The 18268-nt window shown below is 35.9% G+C and overlaps 1 protein-coding gene across 8 annotated transcripts in view; it reads left to right on the top strand.

Annotated features, from left to right (window-relative positions):
* Positions 1–18268, top strand: part of CASK (calcium/calmodulin dependent serine protein kinase) — a 314565-nt gene that overhangs the window by 128523 nt on the left and 167774 nt on the right. For all 8 annotated transcript variants that reach the window (XM_074359474.1, XM_074359476.1, XM_074359475.1 and 5 more), the window contains exon 4: positions 17836–17913. In XM_074359474.1, the coding sequence (XP_074215575.1) occupies positions 17836–17913 (78 nt within the window). The remainder of the gene's footprint in view (positions 1–17835; positions 17914–18268) is intronic.

Raw genomic sequence — 18268 nt, 5'->3', positions numbered from 1 at the left:
GAAGTACTCTGATAATCAAAACTAGTTGGTCTTATCTTGTCATCATTGTCATTACCATAAATTCTGTTTCTTGTAGCGCCTCAGGACTAGAGGGTAAGAGCTGGGATTCTGGAGCCAGATTGCTTAGATTCCGCTGCTTTCTAACCATGCGACCTTGGACAAGTTATATAACATTTGTCTTGAGCCTCAATTTCCTCATCTGTACCTTTCTCTTTGTGTTGTTATGAAGATTAAATAAGTTATTACATGTAAAGTCTTAAAATGGCACTTAGTGTGTGGTTAAATGCTCAGTAAATCTTTGCTGTTAGCTATTAACTTATCTGCATTTCACAGGAACCTTCAGTATCTTATCCCAGAGGAATGACTAATATGAAAATCATAGTCTATGAGGATAATAAATTTAGATATCTGTGTGTTCCTGTAATACTCAAAGGATCTTTCTAGTTAACTGCTGACTTTTATTTGTCTATATGCGGAGTTTTGTTGCTGTTTGCAAATTGGCTGTAATGTTATCTGAACATTCAAGAACTCCTTTTTTTTTTTTGTGAGGTTTGAAACTTGGAAATAATTTATGGGCATATGGAATCTTCTCGTGAAGGCATAGTAATGGTTCCATTTTTCTTGTTAAACTTAATCTTAGGCAGATACCTATGATTATACCTCTGTTTTTGTTTATGTCTCTAGATTTATAAATACCAACATTAATATTTTTATGTTAGCTAGGAACTCGCCTAGAAGTAAGAATTATACCAGCCAGTTTGATTTCAGAGTGCAAATGGCAGTAAAATGAAAACAGAAAATCAATAGTTAACTGTGTGATGATTTTTTAATCCCTGGTGTGTTTGCTCAAGATGAGATCATTTTCCAGATTAGCCTACCTTCCTCATCTGCAAGACCGCATCAGAGTCTGGCATGATTATTTACAGTTCTTTAGATGTTCTGTGAGACAAACAGGACATGCCAGGAACGGAACTGTCAAAGAATGACCCTGAACCTTTGCGTTCCACAACTGACTCGAAGAAGCATATTGCAGTTGTCATACCTGCATCATTTGGAGGTGTTCTCCCTCCTGTAGCCCAGGAGCTTGACTGCTGGTGCTGGCAGGGACTGCATTGAGGGACCTGCCTCCACATGAAGAGAAGGCTTTAAGGAGCAGGTAGGAGAACTGTATTTCTAGAGGGAGGAAGTAGAAAGAAGAGCTAGAGAGACTTACAGAGGATCATAGATGTAACTCCCGTGTACCAGAGTTACAAGAGTTTACATAGGACAGAAAATAAACTGATGCAATGATTGTGATCCGTTCGGTGTTGAGTGGCAGAGGTTCTGTCTCAGCTCCCACCTGTGAAAGTAAGAATAGATCAGGGGTCTAAGTAACTTTTAAAAAAGTAAATAGAAAAATATGTTTAAACTAGCTGAACTAATACATCCAGTAGATAAAGACTTGCATGTAAGGTATTTGCACAATAATTGTTTTTTTTTTTTTTTGAATTAGTGAAGTTAAAAGATTTGGGGAAAGAAGGCAGGGTAGAAAAGAGAGAAGTTCAAGTACCTGGGCCTGTGGACACTTTGCCCTGTGCCTAAGTGCCTAAGATTAAATTTAACAAGAAAAATGGAACCATTACTATGCCCTCAAGAGAAGATTCCATATGCCCATAAATTATTTCCAAGTTTCAGACCTCACACAAAATAATAGGAGTTCTTGAATGTTCAAATAACATTACAGCCAATTTGCAAACAGCAACAAACTGAAACCATATATAGTAACCGATGTCTTAGAGGAACTCTGTAGACCTCTTGCTGCGAACAGAAACAAGGTTAGCTTGGAAACTTAGTTCCTCTCTAGCACCACGAAACCCTGTCTGTCTCCTGGTCAGATGGAAAATAAAGCACAAGTGAGGTTCTCTTCACTTGTGAGGATTTGCAGTAATTTTTTTGCAGTAGTTTTTTAAAAGCCTCATGAAGAAGTAGAATATCACTATCCTTTAAACAAACTACATAAGTCCACGTTAGAGCAAGGGACAAGTATAACCTCCTCCTTCAAAAGGGTGATCAGGGAGCATGGGGTTGTACAGGGGGCCGCGAATCAAGTGGCTGAGGTTCTAGTCCCATCTGCCGTGAATTAGCTACTGACCTAAAGCAAGCCTTTCCATTAAACTTCTAGTTCTAAAATTTGGTGACATGACTGAGTGTGATTTCTAAATCTGAAGGCCCCTCCCCTTTTGTTTTTTCCTTCAGAGCTTTAACTGAAAGAGAAAGAGTGTGTGTGTGTGTGTGTGTGTGTGTTGGAAGTTGGGGAGGTGGGTGTTTAGTAGTGAGCATTAGTAGTGAGAACACTGAGGCAAACAGTGAAGTTCCTAAAAAACAGAGCACGTTGTTGCTCACAACTGTCTTGCTTTATTTTCTGGGAATTTCAGAAAACCACACAGAGGGGCATCTTAACATAAACAGCTAATCCAGAGGCCTGCTGCTGCTGCTGTTTTAGGATTATTTGCCATCTCTTGTAGCTGGTTTCCTAATCCACTAGGAGGCGCCATTGTCAAACAGCACTTGGGACAAAAGCTCTTAGTCCTTTAAGCAAGAAATGGGTGGTAAATATAAGACCTTGGAAATGGTGAGAAATCAACCTCTGATATCTAGAAAGGCATTAAAACAATACTCAGCTTCTAAAACTTGATCAACACTATCTTAGACCACATTTCAATTTAGAAGTGGCAATTTTTTTCAAGCCAGTCCTCTTTCAAAGAATCAGAATTCCATGGGGGTATTAAGAGACTTTAGAGATTACTGAATCAAATGCCATCAGTTTACTGAGCAGTAATTGTCAACCCAGAAAGGTTCAGTAGCATAAGCTAGGTCCCACAGGCAGTTACAGATAGACTTGAGAATAAACCCATATGTAGGGGTCATTTCTCATTATTCTTGGCTGTCCAACATCTGAAACCTCTTCCAGTATTTGGAGAGTCTCCCATATAAAGAGTCTTGTTGGAGGACAAAGCCAGCCTTCTACTATAGAAGCTAAAATTGTTGGGTATTTGCTCTCCTTGGCAGTTAGGATATGGGAATATGACATAGGTTTCATGAGTCAGACACATCCACTCATGATGTAATAGCTAGTGACAAAAAAAAAAAGGAGTATGTGGAACTTTTAAGTGACAGCAGGGACGATGACTGAGATAGTGTAGCAGCACTCGGGATGGCTTCCAGCATCTCGCCTGAACAGGGACTGTGGTGCAAGCTGCTGCAGCTGGCGGAGAACAGCTGCAGTGGTGTCCTCCTCACATCAGTTCAGGGCTTTGTTTCTGACTGCGTAGCCCCAGTCGTGGTTTTACAGCCCGCCCTACCACTCTGTGAGCAACCCAGTGTCCTATTAATAAACTCCTTTTCTGCTTAAATCAGCCAGAGGTGGTTTCTTTTTCTTACAAGTAAGAGCCTTAACTGACCCAGCATTAAGGAACAAGAGTGAGTAGAGGAGGGTGGCAGAAGACACCATCCTAAGAAGGGGAGTCAGTGGCCTTGTTAAGTAGTTGTAAAATCTGTGGTTGGACTGCTACCTCTTATACTTTGAGATATCAGTCATGGCCTAGGAGGGCTATAAGATTAGGCATAGAGCTGGGGATAGGGTAAAAGTGGAGGACAGGCCAAGGGCTGGATATCCCAAGATGCCATGTTCTGATGAGGAATTCTGAGGATCACAAGAATTCGTAATAGAATCTAATATTCCAGGTCCTTGTGAATCAAGATGGAAGGTTAGAACACATTTAGGAATTTGTAAGTCTGATGTATAACTTTTAAATATTTGGACATATGGTGCTATGGGCTTCCATTTTTACTGGTGGCTCAGGCCCCGCAAATGTTCCAGGTGGGCCTAAACTAAGGGCGGCCACCAGTAACATGGCCAAAACAACTGTGAATCTGTACCCTACTGGTCCCAGGCAAGGTTGTGAGGCAGAAGAATTTGTGTTGTGTGCTCTGGTTTCCCTCTTGATGACCCTTCCCTTCCTTTGGTGCTCTGTCTCCTTGTTTCTACTCACCCTCAGTTGAAGACCTTTTTGGTACATTCATTCCTTCAAGGAGCTATGAGCAGTCCCCTTCAGATGCTACCTAACCTGCAGCACCCACCAGTGGGAGTCTTCCTTTTAGATACTGCTAAACATTCAGACCCACAAAACACCACAGGCCACACTTGACATCCGATCCACTTAGAAAGATACAGGGCAGGAAACAGTGCTTGCCAGCCAGGCAGTGCCAGGCATTCCTCTTCAAAGGAGTCCTTTCAGCAGGACATATGATAAAGTACAGTAAATATAATAGAGAAAAGAAACGTTTCCAAATAGTGTTGAAAAAACCAATTAGCAATTCAGAAGTCATTTTAGATCTCCCCCCACCGCCAGAAAAAAGAAAACCACAGACAGAATAGAGTTTATATAAATAGATCAGATCACAGGAAAGCTAGAAAAAACTAAAATTATTTAACAGATCTTTGGAGAGCTTTTATAACTTCAAAGGACTGAGATTCACAAAGAAAAACATAAGTAGATTTAACTAAAATTGAAAAAGCTAGAAAATGAATTTGCTTCAATATTGACATAAAAGGGTTACATTCTACTGAACATAGATAAAGAGAGCTTACTCCAGTGGAAGGGAAGATGTTAAGCTTCATACACAAATGGGCAAGAACAAGCATAGACAGTTCCCACCAAAAGAAATACAGCTTGTACATAGACATATAGGGATATGCTGTCATTTTAATATCTTGGACAATATATCAGAATGGCTTTATTAAGCAATTCCCATTTCAGTGCACATCCCGTTTCTCCATTGAAAACCTGCATGTTTCTATCTACTTGCATTTTATAGTTAACAATCCTGTGTAAATACCTTCTCTGCTCCTTGTCCAAGTTCATTCTGAAAGAATTTGTATCCCATTTACAATATAGGTGGGAGAGGAGAGCTTAGCTCAAATCATGACCCCTTAAATATTTCCACGGTCTACTCTGAAATCCATCTGACACGTTAACTCATTTCCTAGTGCTCCAGACCTTTTTGTTATTTGCTTGTTAAAAGAAATGCCTTGAGATGCTGCTGTCCTCTTAACCACCATGTAGTACCCCTGCGCCCCCCGCCTCTTGCACTCTCTCATTCTTATCCGCTCCTCCTCTCCCTCTCCTCACTACTTTTCTTCACGACCTGTCTCACAGGCCGCTTACTCCATGAAGACTGAGTCCCACAAAGATATGCCCTTTCCTTCCATTGAAACTCTTTAATTTGCGCTATTCTAACTAATTCCTCCTGAAGATGGCGTAGTTTAGATGGAGGAAGGATGGAAATAAAGGTCGAGTGTGCATGACTCCTCTTTCTTTCAGAAACGAACTCACCATCAATGAATATTTGTAAACATTCATCAATATGTGGGATATTATGCTGAGACAAAAGACCTGTATATGCCCTCAAGTTGTTTGTAGTCAAATTGTACAGAGCAGGCAGGTGCTTATCCATGAAATAAATAATAATAACTGGTAGTGTAGGTCTAATGACCACAGAGAGGCACAGGTTCTTAGGGCCCTGAGAGATCAGTGGAAGAAACATTTGGGAGCTGGAACAGGCAGGCAGGCTTGTACAAAGTTGATGAAGGGCGTCAGCTTAAGTGTAGGAGAGAGACAGGTGGAAAAGTAAAGAGAACACAGTCCTAGCGGGGCCATAAAGAGAGCAAAAGTACTGGGAAAAGTTGGTGGCTCTGAGACATTTGTGAAGACATCAGGACAGTACCACAAGCACAGTCCTGATTTAGAAGAAAATAAAGCAGAATTAAAGTTGGGATTGTTTTCCTAATCAGTAGAGATTGATTTGTATATGCAAGGATTAAAGTATGGATTGGCAGGCTTATTAAATACAGAGAATTCATTTAAACCACATCAACAATACAGTATTCACATGTATCATCTGGGGAGATGGGGATGGAGGCTCTGCATTTTGAAGATCTCCCTAAGTGGTTCTGGATGGATTTGTTATACAGAGCCCTCCCATATGCTATGGTTTTTACCTTCCTAGCTGTGATCTCTTACCTTCCATTAAGTAACTCAGAGCCTTGAGCAGAAGCCAGAAGTTTCCCTCTTTGTAACCTGAGTATTTGGGGTGGCTGCGGGGACAACGATGCATGGACTCTAAAGTCAGACTGCCTGAGTTTGAATCCTGGATCTGCCACCTACTAGCTGTGTGATGTCTTGGACAAGTTTCTTTCTTTTTTTCCCATGGGTATGCTATTTTATTCACATTTAAATTTCACCATCAAACACTGAGCTCAAGTATATGCTGGCCCTACGTTCAGATTTTTGAAATAAAGATAAATGAACAGCTTTAAGGGTTCAGTGTATTAAACACTGCACAACATATTCAACAATTAGAAAAAAATAGGGTGGATGGTATAACTATTATATACCTTTATACATTTAGTAGCACAAGTACAGGGACAAGCCCTGCAATTTGAGGAAAAACCCGTTCAGGATGGAGAGGTCCTTGGTTGCTAACAGAATCTCCCCTTGACTTGAGATGTGAGGCAAACCAAGGAGTCCGTCAGTATAGAAAACCCGCCGAATTCAGGACAAACAGTAACAACAGGATATTAAGGAATTGGCTGTTACCAATTGGGCTTATGGGGGCCCATCTGAAGCGAGCAGGGCTGGCTGGAGGCAGCAAATGTTGCAGCTCAAGTCCAGGACCTGTAGTTGAGAACAGCAGTCTAGAGTCAGAATAGTTACTGCTTTCTTCAAAAATTCTTGGGTTTTCCAAACAAGCTGCTAAGGTGCTTTCTCCAAACAGGGGACAAGTTTCTTAACCTTCTCTGTTTGTCAGTTTTCTAATAGGTAAAATAAGGGTGGTAACAATACCTACCTAATAGACTTCTTGTAACTATTAAATGAATTAATACGTGTAAAGCACTTAGAAAATACCTGTCACATAGTAAGCACTCAGTAAATACTAGGTTTAATTATTTAATACAACCAAATAAGATTGTTTTTAAACTATATATAAAAGAAATCATACAATTTAAACGTATTCTGCTGTGTCTGCTTCTTAAGGATTTAGCTGAATTCCTTTGTGTACCTGTAGTTAATTTCTTTTGATTGCTGTGTAGTATTTTATTTTGTGAATATACCACTGTTGTATCCATTCCACTGCCAATGGACATTTGGGTTGTTGACACCTAGTGGCTATTGTGAACAACAGTGCTGCTGGAAACACTCAGGTACACGTCTGGTGCACATAAGCACATTTAAAGAGGCTGTCTTTGCCCAATATTCTGCAGGCTGCTTTTTGTCATAAATCAAGCATCTGTATATGTATGGATCTGTTTCTAGGTTTGCTGTTATGTTCTATGGTCCTGTTTGTCTGTCCTAGTGTCAATAGCATACAGCCTTAATTACTAAGCTTTATATTATAGAATTTTGTAATCAAGTAGAACAGATCTTCCCACCTCATTATTCTCCCCAGATATCTTGGGTCGTCTTGTCCTTTTGCAATTCCATATGAATTTTAGATTCTGCTTGACAGTTTCTACAATACCTGTTGAAATTTTGATTGGAATTCCATTCAGTTTATGCTTCAATTTGGGAAAGATTAGCTATTGATAATATTGAGACTTCAATCTTTGAACAGGGTAATTTTTCTCTCCATTTATTTTAGTTACTTAATTTCTCCTAATAAATATCATACTTTTCTCCCTAGAAGTTCTGTGCATGTTTTTATTAAATTTCTTTCTACGTCCTTAAAAGATTCTTTAAAAATTTCATGTGGTTTATAATGATTTGGCTGAATTCTGACTAGTTTTAATTTTACCTTAGAATAGTTTGCATATACAGTTATACCATATGTAAATAATAACAGTTTATTTCTTCATTTTTCTTATACATTTCAATTCTTTAAAAATTTTTTTAAATTAAAAAAATTATTTTTTTGTTGTTTATTTGGGGGGGTAATTAGGTTTACTTATTTATTTTTTGGAGGAGGTACTGGGGATTGAACCCAGGACCTCATGCATGCTAAGCATATGTTCTACCACGTGAGCTATACCCTCCCCCCAACATTTCATTTCTTTATCTTGCCCTTACTACACTGGCTAGGACCTCCAGAACATTGTTGAATATAAGTTGTTTGAGTGGACATTTCTGTCTTGTTCTTGACCTATGAATTTCTTAAGGTTTAAATACATAGTTTAATTAAATGTTTTTGGCATTTATTGAGATGATCATAATTTTTTCTTATTTGATCTAGCTCAATGTTCAGAATTCTAATTGAATTCCACATATTAAAACAGTTTTACATTGCTTTGGTAAACCCAGCTTGTCCTGATGTAATTTTTAAAATATTGCTGGATTTGGTTTGCTAATGTTTTATTTGGCTTGTTTGCATCTGTTCATTAGTGAGATTGTCCTTTAATTTTCTCATGCTGTCCTTAACAGGTTTTAGTATCTAGGTTAAGCTAGCTTCATAAAATGAGTTAGAAACTGTTCCTGCTTTATATTCATTTTATATTTCCTCAAAATGTTTCAGTAGAACTTGTCAGAAATGTCATCTAGACTTAGAGTTCTTTATGCCAGTAAGTTTTAAATTATTGATTCAACTCCTTTAATCAGTAAAGAATTACTCAGGTTTTCTAATTCTTTTTGTGTTGTGATGAGTTTTATTTTTCTGGGAGTTTGTCCATTTCGTATACATTTTCAAATTTGTGGCATAAAGTTTCGATATCATCTTTTTAATGTCTGCAGGATATGAAATGATACCTCCTTTTTCATTCTTAGTATAGCTTCTGTATGTATCTTCTCTTTTTTTTTAATCAGTCTTGCCAAAGATTCATCATTTCACAGGGAATAACTTTTAGCTTTGTTAATCCCTCTAATATCTGTTTGTTTTCCATTTCATTAATTTCTGTCCTATTTCCTTCTAACTTGTTTGAGTTTAATTTGATGATCTTCATATAACTTATGGAGATGGATGCTTATAAATTTTGAGCCTCTCTTCTTTTCTGATATATGCATTTATAGCAGTAAATTTCCCTCTAAGTACTACTTTACCTGCATTTTACAAGTTTTGATATGTTTTTGTATTTAGTTTAAGATATTTCCTTATTTTCTAATGATTTATTCTGAGATCTGTGTAATAAAAGTATATTGCTTATTTTTCAAATGTTGGGGATTTTTTAGTTCAGTTTTATAAATCTTTTTGAAGAACCTATTTTTTTGCTTTGTTTTTTGCTGTTTGGTTGTTTTTTCTTCCTTAATTTCTGCTCATTATTTCCTTCTACCTTCATTGTATTTAATTTGCTCTTCTCTTAAAAAATTTCTCCTGATAGAATGTCACTGATGTCAGCTTCTCTTATTTTACATCAGTATTTGTAATGTTTCTGTTAAATTTACATAATTTAAAAGTTTTAAAACATAAGTTTATGGATACAAACTGCCTTGTAAATAACTATTTTAGCTACATTTTGAAGGGATGTTTTATTTTTTTTTTAATTTGGAACTGTTTTTAGTATAACAAAAATGGTACTACCTGTTCATTTTTTTAAATTTTATTTTATTGAGTTATAGTCAGTTTACAATGTTGTGTCAGTTTCCAGTGTAGAGCACAATTTTTCAGTTATACATGAACATATATATATTCATTGTCACATTCTTTTTCACCATGAGCTACCACAAGATCTTGTATATATTTCCCTGTGCTGTACATACCTGTTCATTTTTAAAAAGTAAAAAGAAAACAAAAAATCCCAACGCAGTGCTACCCACTCACTCTTTAACACCATTGTAATATCTAAAAATTTCTCAGTGCATCTGCATATACACAGATATGCATATATATGTTTATACATCTTACTATATTGTGAACATCTTTCTATATCAATAAATATACTGACATAGCATCATTTTAATGACAGCATAATATTCCACTATGTGGATTGACCACAATTTATTTAACTGTTCTTCTATTGATTGGCATTTAGGTTGTTTTCAACTTCTCCCTATTATAAATGGCTATATAAGCCCTTGTCATTAAAACTTGGCAAATATCCCTGATTATTTCCCTTGTGATTAAATTATTGGGTCAAAGGACATGTAACATTTTTAAGGCCTTTGTCAAGCATTATAAAATCCCCCACCATTGGAAAGGCTGTATTGATGTATTTGTTTTGTCAACAGTGAATTACCTGATGCAGGAAAAATTTCTTCAACCAGTGAGGAGTGTGTGTGTGTGTGTGTGTGTGTGTGTGTGTGTGGCAAGCTAGCTTCTCATACTGGAAGACTGGACCTATGCCCCAACTCCTCCTTTCAGCCATTTCTATATTTGTGGGTCTAGTAATGGCAACACCCCAATCTTGAAATGTAATGCCTCAATCCTACACAAGTTTTATATGTACTGTTTTCATTATCATGATTAGAAATACTTTTTAATATTCAGTGTGATTTCTCCTTGATTATTTAGCATGTGTTTCTCAATTTCCAAGCATTTGGAGATTTTCTAGTTATTTTGTTTATTTCTAACACAGCTGTAACTGTGATCAGGAAACATACCCCAAATGCTTACAGTCCTTTAAATTTTGTTGGGTCTCAGAAATCCATTTGTACAATTTCTTGAGTTGTAAACTGAACTAGTATTTAGTGTGAGTGTGTGTGTAACATAATTTTTACTTGAGAAAATGACTAACAAACCACGATCACTCAGACTTAAATATGCAATGGACATTCAACCAAAAATGAATGAAGTGAGCCTGCTGCTTCCAGAGAAATAACTCACAGTTGATGAAATTCAAATTTTCAAGTGAAAATGAGAATTTTGGAAAATTTGTATCTGCCACCGTGAGCTTAGCAGCTTCCCAGGACTTAAAGAATGTTTCTAATGTAATCAATGGTGGTATTAATGAATGTGATTTTTTGATATCCTGTAATTGAATGTGTCAATATTTGGAAACTGTATAACTCAACGGACCAGTGTTTTTCAGATGACTAACGCATGATGTTACAAAGTCATGCACAGGTAAAAGATCTATTCAAAGAACAAGGCAGAACAATGGATTAATGTAACAGAGTGCAAAAAAATTCATTGTTGTGATTTCAGATTCCACACTGCAATTTACCTTTAAGAAACTACCCATTCTTGAGTCTTGGTGTAGCATCAAAGAATATTCACAAGTATCTTCAAGGGCTACTGAAGTATACCTTCTTCTTCTAATTATATATCTGTGTGAGGCCTAATTTTCTTCATTAACTTCAACCAAATAACATTGTAACATGTTATATAATAATATAACAACATTGTAACATGAATGTAGAAGCAGATATAAGAATCTAGCTGTCTTCTATTAAACCATAAATGAAAGCAATTTGCAAAATATAAAGCAATGCCACTTTTCTCACTAAGTTTATTTTGCTTTAAAATACATAATTATTTTTCATGAAAAAATTTATTTCTGTTAACATGTAATGGGTTATTGTTATTTTAAAATAAATGTTTTTTACATTTCTGGATTTTAATTTCTAGTATAGCAAATATTGATATATAAAATCCACACGAACACAATTGGGGTTCTCAGTAATCTTTATGAGTAGAAAAGGGCCCTGACATCAAAAAGTTAGAGAACTTATTGGTCACCTTAGAAATTACAGTTTGCTCCTGACTTGTAAGTTATTGTTGTCAAGTATTTTTATTAAAATCAGTCAATCCCCTTCCTCCCCCCATATACCTCTACCCCCCGATCAATAGTTACTATTTTATATGGTCTCTTTCTAAAGAGAGAGACTGGGAAAATAGTTGTTTTTATACAGTCATTGTTCATTTAGATTCACCTATATGTTTAACCACATTTTATATTTTTCATGCCTTGTTGAATCGCTGTTTTCATTTGACTTCATTTTTTCTTCTACCTGAGGAATATTTTTTTATATTTCCTTTAGGGATAGGTGTGCCAGTGGCAAATTGTCTTGGCTTATCTGAAAGAAATGTTATTTCCACCCTCTAAATGTTTTTTTAGTGAGAAGTTTAGGTTGGCAGTTTTTCTGATTTAAGATATCTTTCCACTGTATTCTGGCTTCCAAAGTTGCTACTGAAACGTCCACTGTCAGTCTAATAGTCCATTTTTTTCTTTCACACGTTTTTGAGAATTTATATTTTTCTTTTGTTTCCCACAGTTTTCACTGATATGTATCTAACTATAGATTTTTTTTCTTTATCTTGCTTGATGTATATTGGGCTTCTCAAATCAGTGAATTGGTATCTTCAGTCATTTCTGTGTAATTATCAACCATTTATTTTCAGTATTGCTTCTGCTCCATTTTCTTTTTACTTTTGAAACTTCAATAAAATATTTGCTGACTTTCTCACTATAATCCTTTAGATTTCTTACCTTCACTTTTATATTTTCCATGTTTTATGTCTCCATGCTTCAATCTGATTATCTCCTGGCTTACTAATTTTCTCTTTGACTAAATAATCTCAAATTCTTAATTTTGACTTTATAATTTTCCATTCTGAAATTTCTACTTGCTGCTTTTTCACATCTGTAGTGTCACTTCTGATAATTTCTGGTTTCTTACTGAAGTTTTTAAATTCAGCTTTCATTTCCATGATTAGTAAGCATTGGAGGTTTTCTATGCTACCAGTAAGACACATCAGAATGTATTCTATACCCCAGTTTTCAAAATACAACTCTTTATGACTCCAGGGTGCAGTATCAGCTGTTTTATCAGGGCTGTAGCCTTTGACGGGCTCTTCTGGGGTGTGCCAGGAGAATAGCTCTGTCTCTTGTCTTGGATCACCCTGGTGCAAAAGCAGTTAGACCCTGTCAGTCTCCATTTGACTGCCCCCCTCTACTTCTCCAAAATTCCCCCAAACTGAAGTCCCCCTCCCCGCAGCAGCCTTCTTTCCATAGCATCACCTTCTCCCCAGGACAGAAGCCACTCTTGCTCACCTCTTTGAGCTCTAATCCTTTCTCTGTTCTCACTAGGTAGTTTTTCATTTATTGTCCTATTAATGCTTTAGTGCTTAGAAAAGAATTTTTTTAATTTCATCTAGTTTTGTTTTTGTCACCTTCAGAAGAAATGTTACTTAGAGAAATCCAGATTTGGTCTGTCTGTTACAGTGTTCCTCGAGGAATAGTTTGCAGACAAATTCCAGTCTACCAGCCATTACCACTTTATGAGATAAGAACAAATTGAGAATAAACATCTAGAAAATATTAGAGCAATTTGACATTGCTGTGAAATCATAGTGCATGATTTTGTATTTTATAAAGTATTAGTTATTAATATACTTGAGGGGGAAAAACTAGTCCTTTACCGCAGTTAATTTGAGAAGCACTTCTTCATACAATCGGGTGCTAGTCTCCTACAAGCCCCTTCTTTCTCTGCTTTTATAGAATACATCATAGAGGAGGGAAAAAAACCTTTCCTCTACACTCTTACATTATGTGCATAAGGCCTGCAAATTAAACTGATAAATGACAGATTAACAGAAGAAAAAAATTTCATATGCACATGGCAGTGGGGGCAGGGGGTAGTGCTCACAGGAAAAAAAAAAAAAAAGCAAAAGCCACAGAGGCAGTTAGATCCAGAGGCTTATATACCATTTTAACAAAGAGAGATAAAATGAAGACACTAGACAAAGGAAAGAGGGACAGTTTGGGCACCTGAGGTTGAGGGTAAATTGTTGAAAGATGACCAGGAAATGTATGGTAAATAGTTATTTAGTAAGGTTTGTTATGCAGATAAAAGTAGTTTTCTTCTTTCTGGTACAGGAGAGGGGAACACCTTTACAAAAGGAAATTTATGTCACCTTTATGAAGGAAAATTTATGTCCTGTTTTTAGACAGAATGGAGAAGAGTGGAGAGTTCTTCCTGTGTCTGCTGTTTTTCAGTTGCCTTCAGCTGAAAATAATCCTATGCTGAAGTGGCATATTTGGGGTAATATATTCTAATCCCTTCAACATAGAGCCAGCCATAGCTTGAGCCTCTAGACCTGTGCTCTGTTTTGTTTGTAGCATTTGTTTTTGGATACGTTTTTAAAATTTTATAAGTAATGCATGTTTATTAGAAAAATTTTTTAATTCAGATGCAAGGGGGGACAGCTAAGATCATTCATAATCTCACCACTTTCCACAATTCGAAGTAAACCTCCAGTAGTTTTTTTCTGCATATAGTATGGAAGCATTCCCCCATGCTCTTCCATAGCAGTGTTTTTTCTCCCTTTCATTTCACTCCCTCAGAATGGAGCCAACTAGGAAAATTCAGAACATGCTTTTTGAAGCTTCTTGGCAGGTCCAGAAACACCCTAAGATTGGAAACCAAAGAGAAAAGCAATAAAAGAAGCCTTATAATTGTTTTTTGAAGCATTAGATTATCAAATAAAGTTTATCAAAGAACTGAGACATCAAGCTTTTCTTTGAGGTTATTATATTGGGATTGTATTGTTATGAATATGTATAGTTTAAGTTTCTGTGATGAATAAAATTTGCATAAATAATAGTATTTTTAGTTTTTATTTCTGTATCATAAAATTTAAAATTAATGGATTGCCTCTTTTACTTTAATATCAATGTTACAAATAACTAAATAGCTTTAATAATAGAAAATTACTTGCACGGTAATAACTTTCAGACTAATCCCTCAAAGAGCATGCCTGCATATTTTTAAAGTTGCACAGGTGATTTGGTACCCCTGGTTATGAACCATTGTATTTGAAAATGTGTCATGGCCAAAAGATCCCATTTATAATAGCAACTAAACATATAAAATGCCTTGTGGGGGAAACTGAACAATCAATATTTGGAACCAGTATGAAGAAAGCCTTAAAACTATAACTTAGAAACAAAAGGAATTGGAGGGATGTATCATGTTCATCGATGAGAATATTAGGAAAATGTTCATTTCTACAAGTTAATCTATAAATGTAATGTTATCTCAGCCAAGATAGAAAAAGATTTTAGTGCTTGAGAAACTGATTTCAAAGTTCAACTGGGAGAAAAAATTAAGAAGAAAATGTTGATGAAGAATAATAATGAAATGAGACTTATTTTGCCAAATATTGAATACACTACTACAGATTTATAATGATATGGGACTAGATACAAGAACAGACAGTGAGAAAGAGTAGAAAGCTAACAGTGCACTTGTATGTGTGTATACACATGTAGAAATTGTCATTTCAAGTACTAGTATTTCGGATATGACCAGGAAAAATGGATCGATTCATGCTGGTAATTGTAGCACAGGGCAGTAAGTGATTTCCAGTTACTGCTCATTGACAGTTTCACTCCTTAAGTATTGGCCTGTCACCACTTTACTATCTTCTCCCACCCCAAGACTTTTTTCCCCCTTCCAGGTGCCTCCAAAAAAGCCTTCCTCTAGCTCTACGGATTCTTATTGCTCTAAGATACAATCAATTTACCGCTCTCCTTTGCCTCTTTTCTTATCTAAGTTGAATAGTGCTTATCCTTGCATTCTGCAATTAAAAGAGAAAAATGCCTAAAGAAAACTGTGATTCCCTCATTAGGAGGTGATTTTGGTCCTTATAGATAACCAACCAGCCTAAACTGCAGCCAGCTTTAAAAATGGTGCTTTTTTCTCCCCTCAAAATACAAAGCAGTGAAGACTATTCAGCCTCTTTAGTAATTAAGAAAATGCAAATGAGAGCAATCATGAGTGACTTTTTCTTCCTCCTATCTGATTGGCAAAGATTAAAAAGAATAGTCATCCGAGTAGAGGCAAGGTAGAAGATAGAACATTTTCACATTCACTAGTGGCAGTATAAGTTGGTAAAATTTGTCTAATAATGTGTGTATCTAAAGTATTATTGTATATACAAGATCTTATGGTAGCTCACGGTGAAAAAGAATGTGAAAATGAATATATGTATATTCATGTATGACTGAAAAATTGTGCTCTACACCGGAAATTGACACAACATTGTAAACTGACTATAACTCAGTCAAATAAAAAAATTTTTTTTTAATTTTTTGAAGTATTATTGTATATGCCCCTTGCTCTAGCAATTCCGCTTGTAGGACTTGTACTATAGCAGATGATCAGGGTTGTTCACAAAGACGCGGTCATGTTCATCCAGGCTTTATTTGTAATGACAAGAAAATGGGTACTGCCATACTTCAGAGTAGACTGAGCCATCATAAAAATTAATTTGGAGAATTCTATTTGACATTAGCTATGAAATGGAAACTAGGTAAAATTTGTAAGCTTTGTATAAATATAAAAGTATTTTCATTTATGTAAGACCACACCAAGATTTAAGTAATATAATCATTCATCAAATATTAACTGTGTGCTTAGTATTCTGGGTTTTAGGTGGGACTGTGTTGAAAGTTTAAAATATATTTGTTCTTTAGGACTTAACACTGTTGTTGAACTGTTGATCTTGAATATGTACATTTGTTCCTTACACACCTGGTAGGTGTAACTGTAGATAATGGAAAGAGCATTGAATAGAGATAGGAATTTGAATTTTGTCCCTGTCACATACTTGTCTACTCGCTTAGACAAATTAGTTGAGAATGAGAAGGATGCTGACCTCATGGGGTGATGTAAGAATGAAGGGAGATATAACGAGGAATGCTTCCCATGGTGCTTGCCAAATAGTAGTATTAGTTAGTAATGATTGTTCATTATTATTATTAACTAATGAGTTATTAATTATTAGTAATAGTAGTGAACAGTTAGTTCCTTTGCTTTCCCTTCTAGAAGTCTCTCTTTCCTCAGTGTAATGCCTGCAACAGATATTTTAGAGCCTGAGCTACTAAATAAATGAGATATTGGATTTGAAATCACTTTATAAGCCCTACAGCATTTATGAAAATATTAGCTAATTATTCTTTAATGTATGTAATGATCTGGCAAAAGTTTCGTGTGTACACATAAATATGTTTCTATGTAAGTGCTAGTTATTATTATATGGGATCTATAGGGTTGTTAAAGAATTTAAGCAAAAGAAGGCCTTAATGTGGCTGGTAATCATTGAGGGGGCTTCCTAGGGAAGGTGGGATTGGAATGGAACCTTGAATTAAAGTAGGTTTTGAAGGTGAGAAGCAATAAATGCAGAAGCATGTGGCAAAAAAAAAGAATAGTATATTCAGGGAATAGTAATAAGACTAATATGCCTAGAGAGTGAAAAGTCATTGGACGGGGTAGGTGGGAGAAGCACAGTATGGCTGAGACAACAAGAGGCCTTACTGACCTGGTGAGAACTAGAGAACCATTTTATGTTTGGAGGCAAGGTAGTAACACTGTCACCAACACATCAGCGTGTTAGAATATGTTTGTAGCGATTAACTTTGGTAATGGAAGTATAAACAAAAATAAATCATGGATTAGCTAATTTTTTTCCTTTCACAGTAAATATCTTGAACTCCCATTTAGTGGTGATAACTATAGCTAAATCTTTTAGAATCCTTGTTGTATTCTTAAAATATTACATGATGTGACTAGATATAGATAATTTCAGAATTTGATTCAAAAATATGCCCACAACCCCCAACATTTCTCTTTCCTGAGACTTTTTGTTATAACCTAAAGAAAATATACAGACAATTTTCTATACCTTCTGTTATTTGAAGCTACCATTTGCTTTTTCTTCCTGTTTATTTTCCTATAGATTTTCAACGTTAAGATGGTTATAATGTCCTAATGATTTATGTCTATTTTTCATCAAAAGAAAGATTTAAATAATTTATTACAACCTTTAGCTGTAAGTCAACTAATAATTTAGTTGCAGTGTAATCAGTTTCAGTGTTTTCTTCCCAGAATTTCCTTTTCTTACATTCTTTTTCACATTTCTCCACAGTATGGATGGAGCGGATCTGTGTTTTGAGATCGTAAAGCGAGCTGACGCTGGTTTTGTATACAGTGAAGCTGTAGCCAGGTAAGTAATTTGTATGGACTCCCCAGAAGTCAAGGGAGAAGTCAAAGAAGGAAATGACAGAGAAATCACATGACGTGGGCTGCTCTTTGAACTGATGACGACCATACTGGCACTCTTTCTTACAAGGAGCATGTCTCTTTTAATGTGCTTTAGTGGAGCCAGACGGTGACTGGAAATGCAAAATACTGAACAATAAATTTATGTATTTATATGAGCTTACAGTTTAACATCACTACTGCTATCTTTCCCATTTTTGATGACCTTTATACAAGGAGGAATTTGATAGCTCAGAAACTGTCTAGAATTAAACTTGGGTTTTTTGTTTGTGTTTGATTTTTGCTTTTTGGCAGATGTG

The sequence above is a fragment of the Camelus bactrianus genome, chromosome X (genome assembly GCF_048773025.1).
Source record: "Camelus bactrianus isolate YW-2024 breed Bactrian camel chromosome X, ASM4877302v1, whole genome shotgun sequence".
Lineage (NCBI taxonomy): Eukaryota > Metazoa > Chordata > Mammalia > Artiodactyla > Camelidae > Camelus > Camelus bactrianus.
The sequence above is the reverse complement of the archived record's forward strand: the minus strand, read 5'-3'. Positions and strand labels throughout refer to the sequence as shown.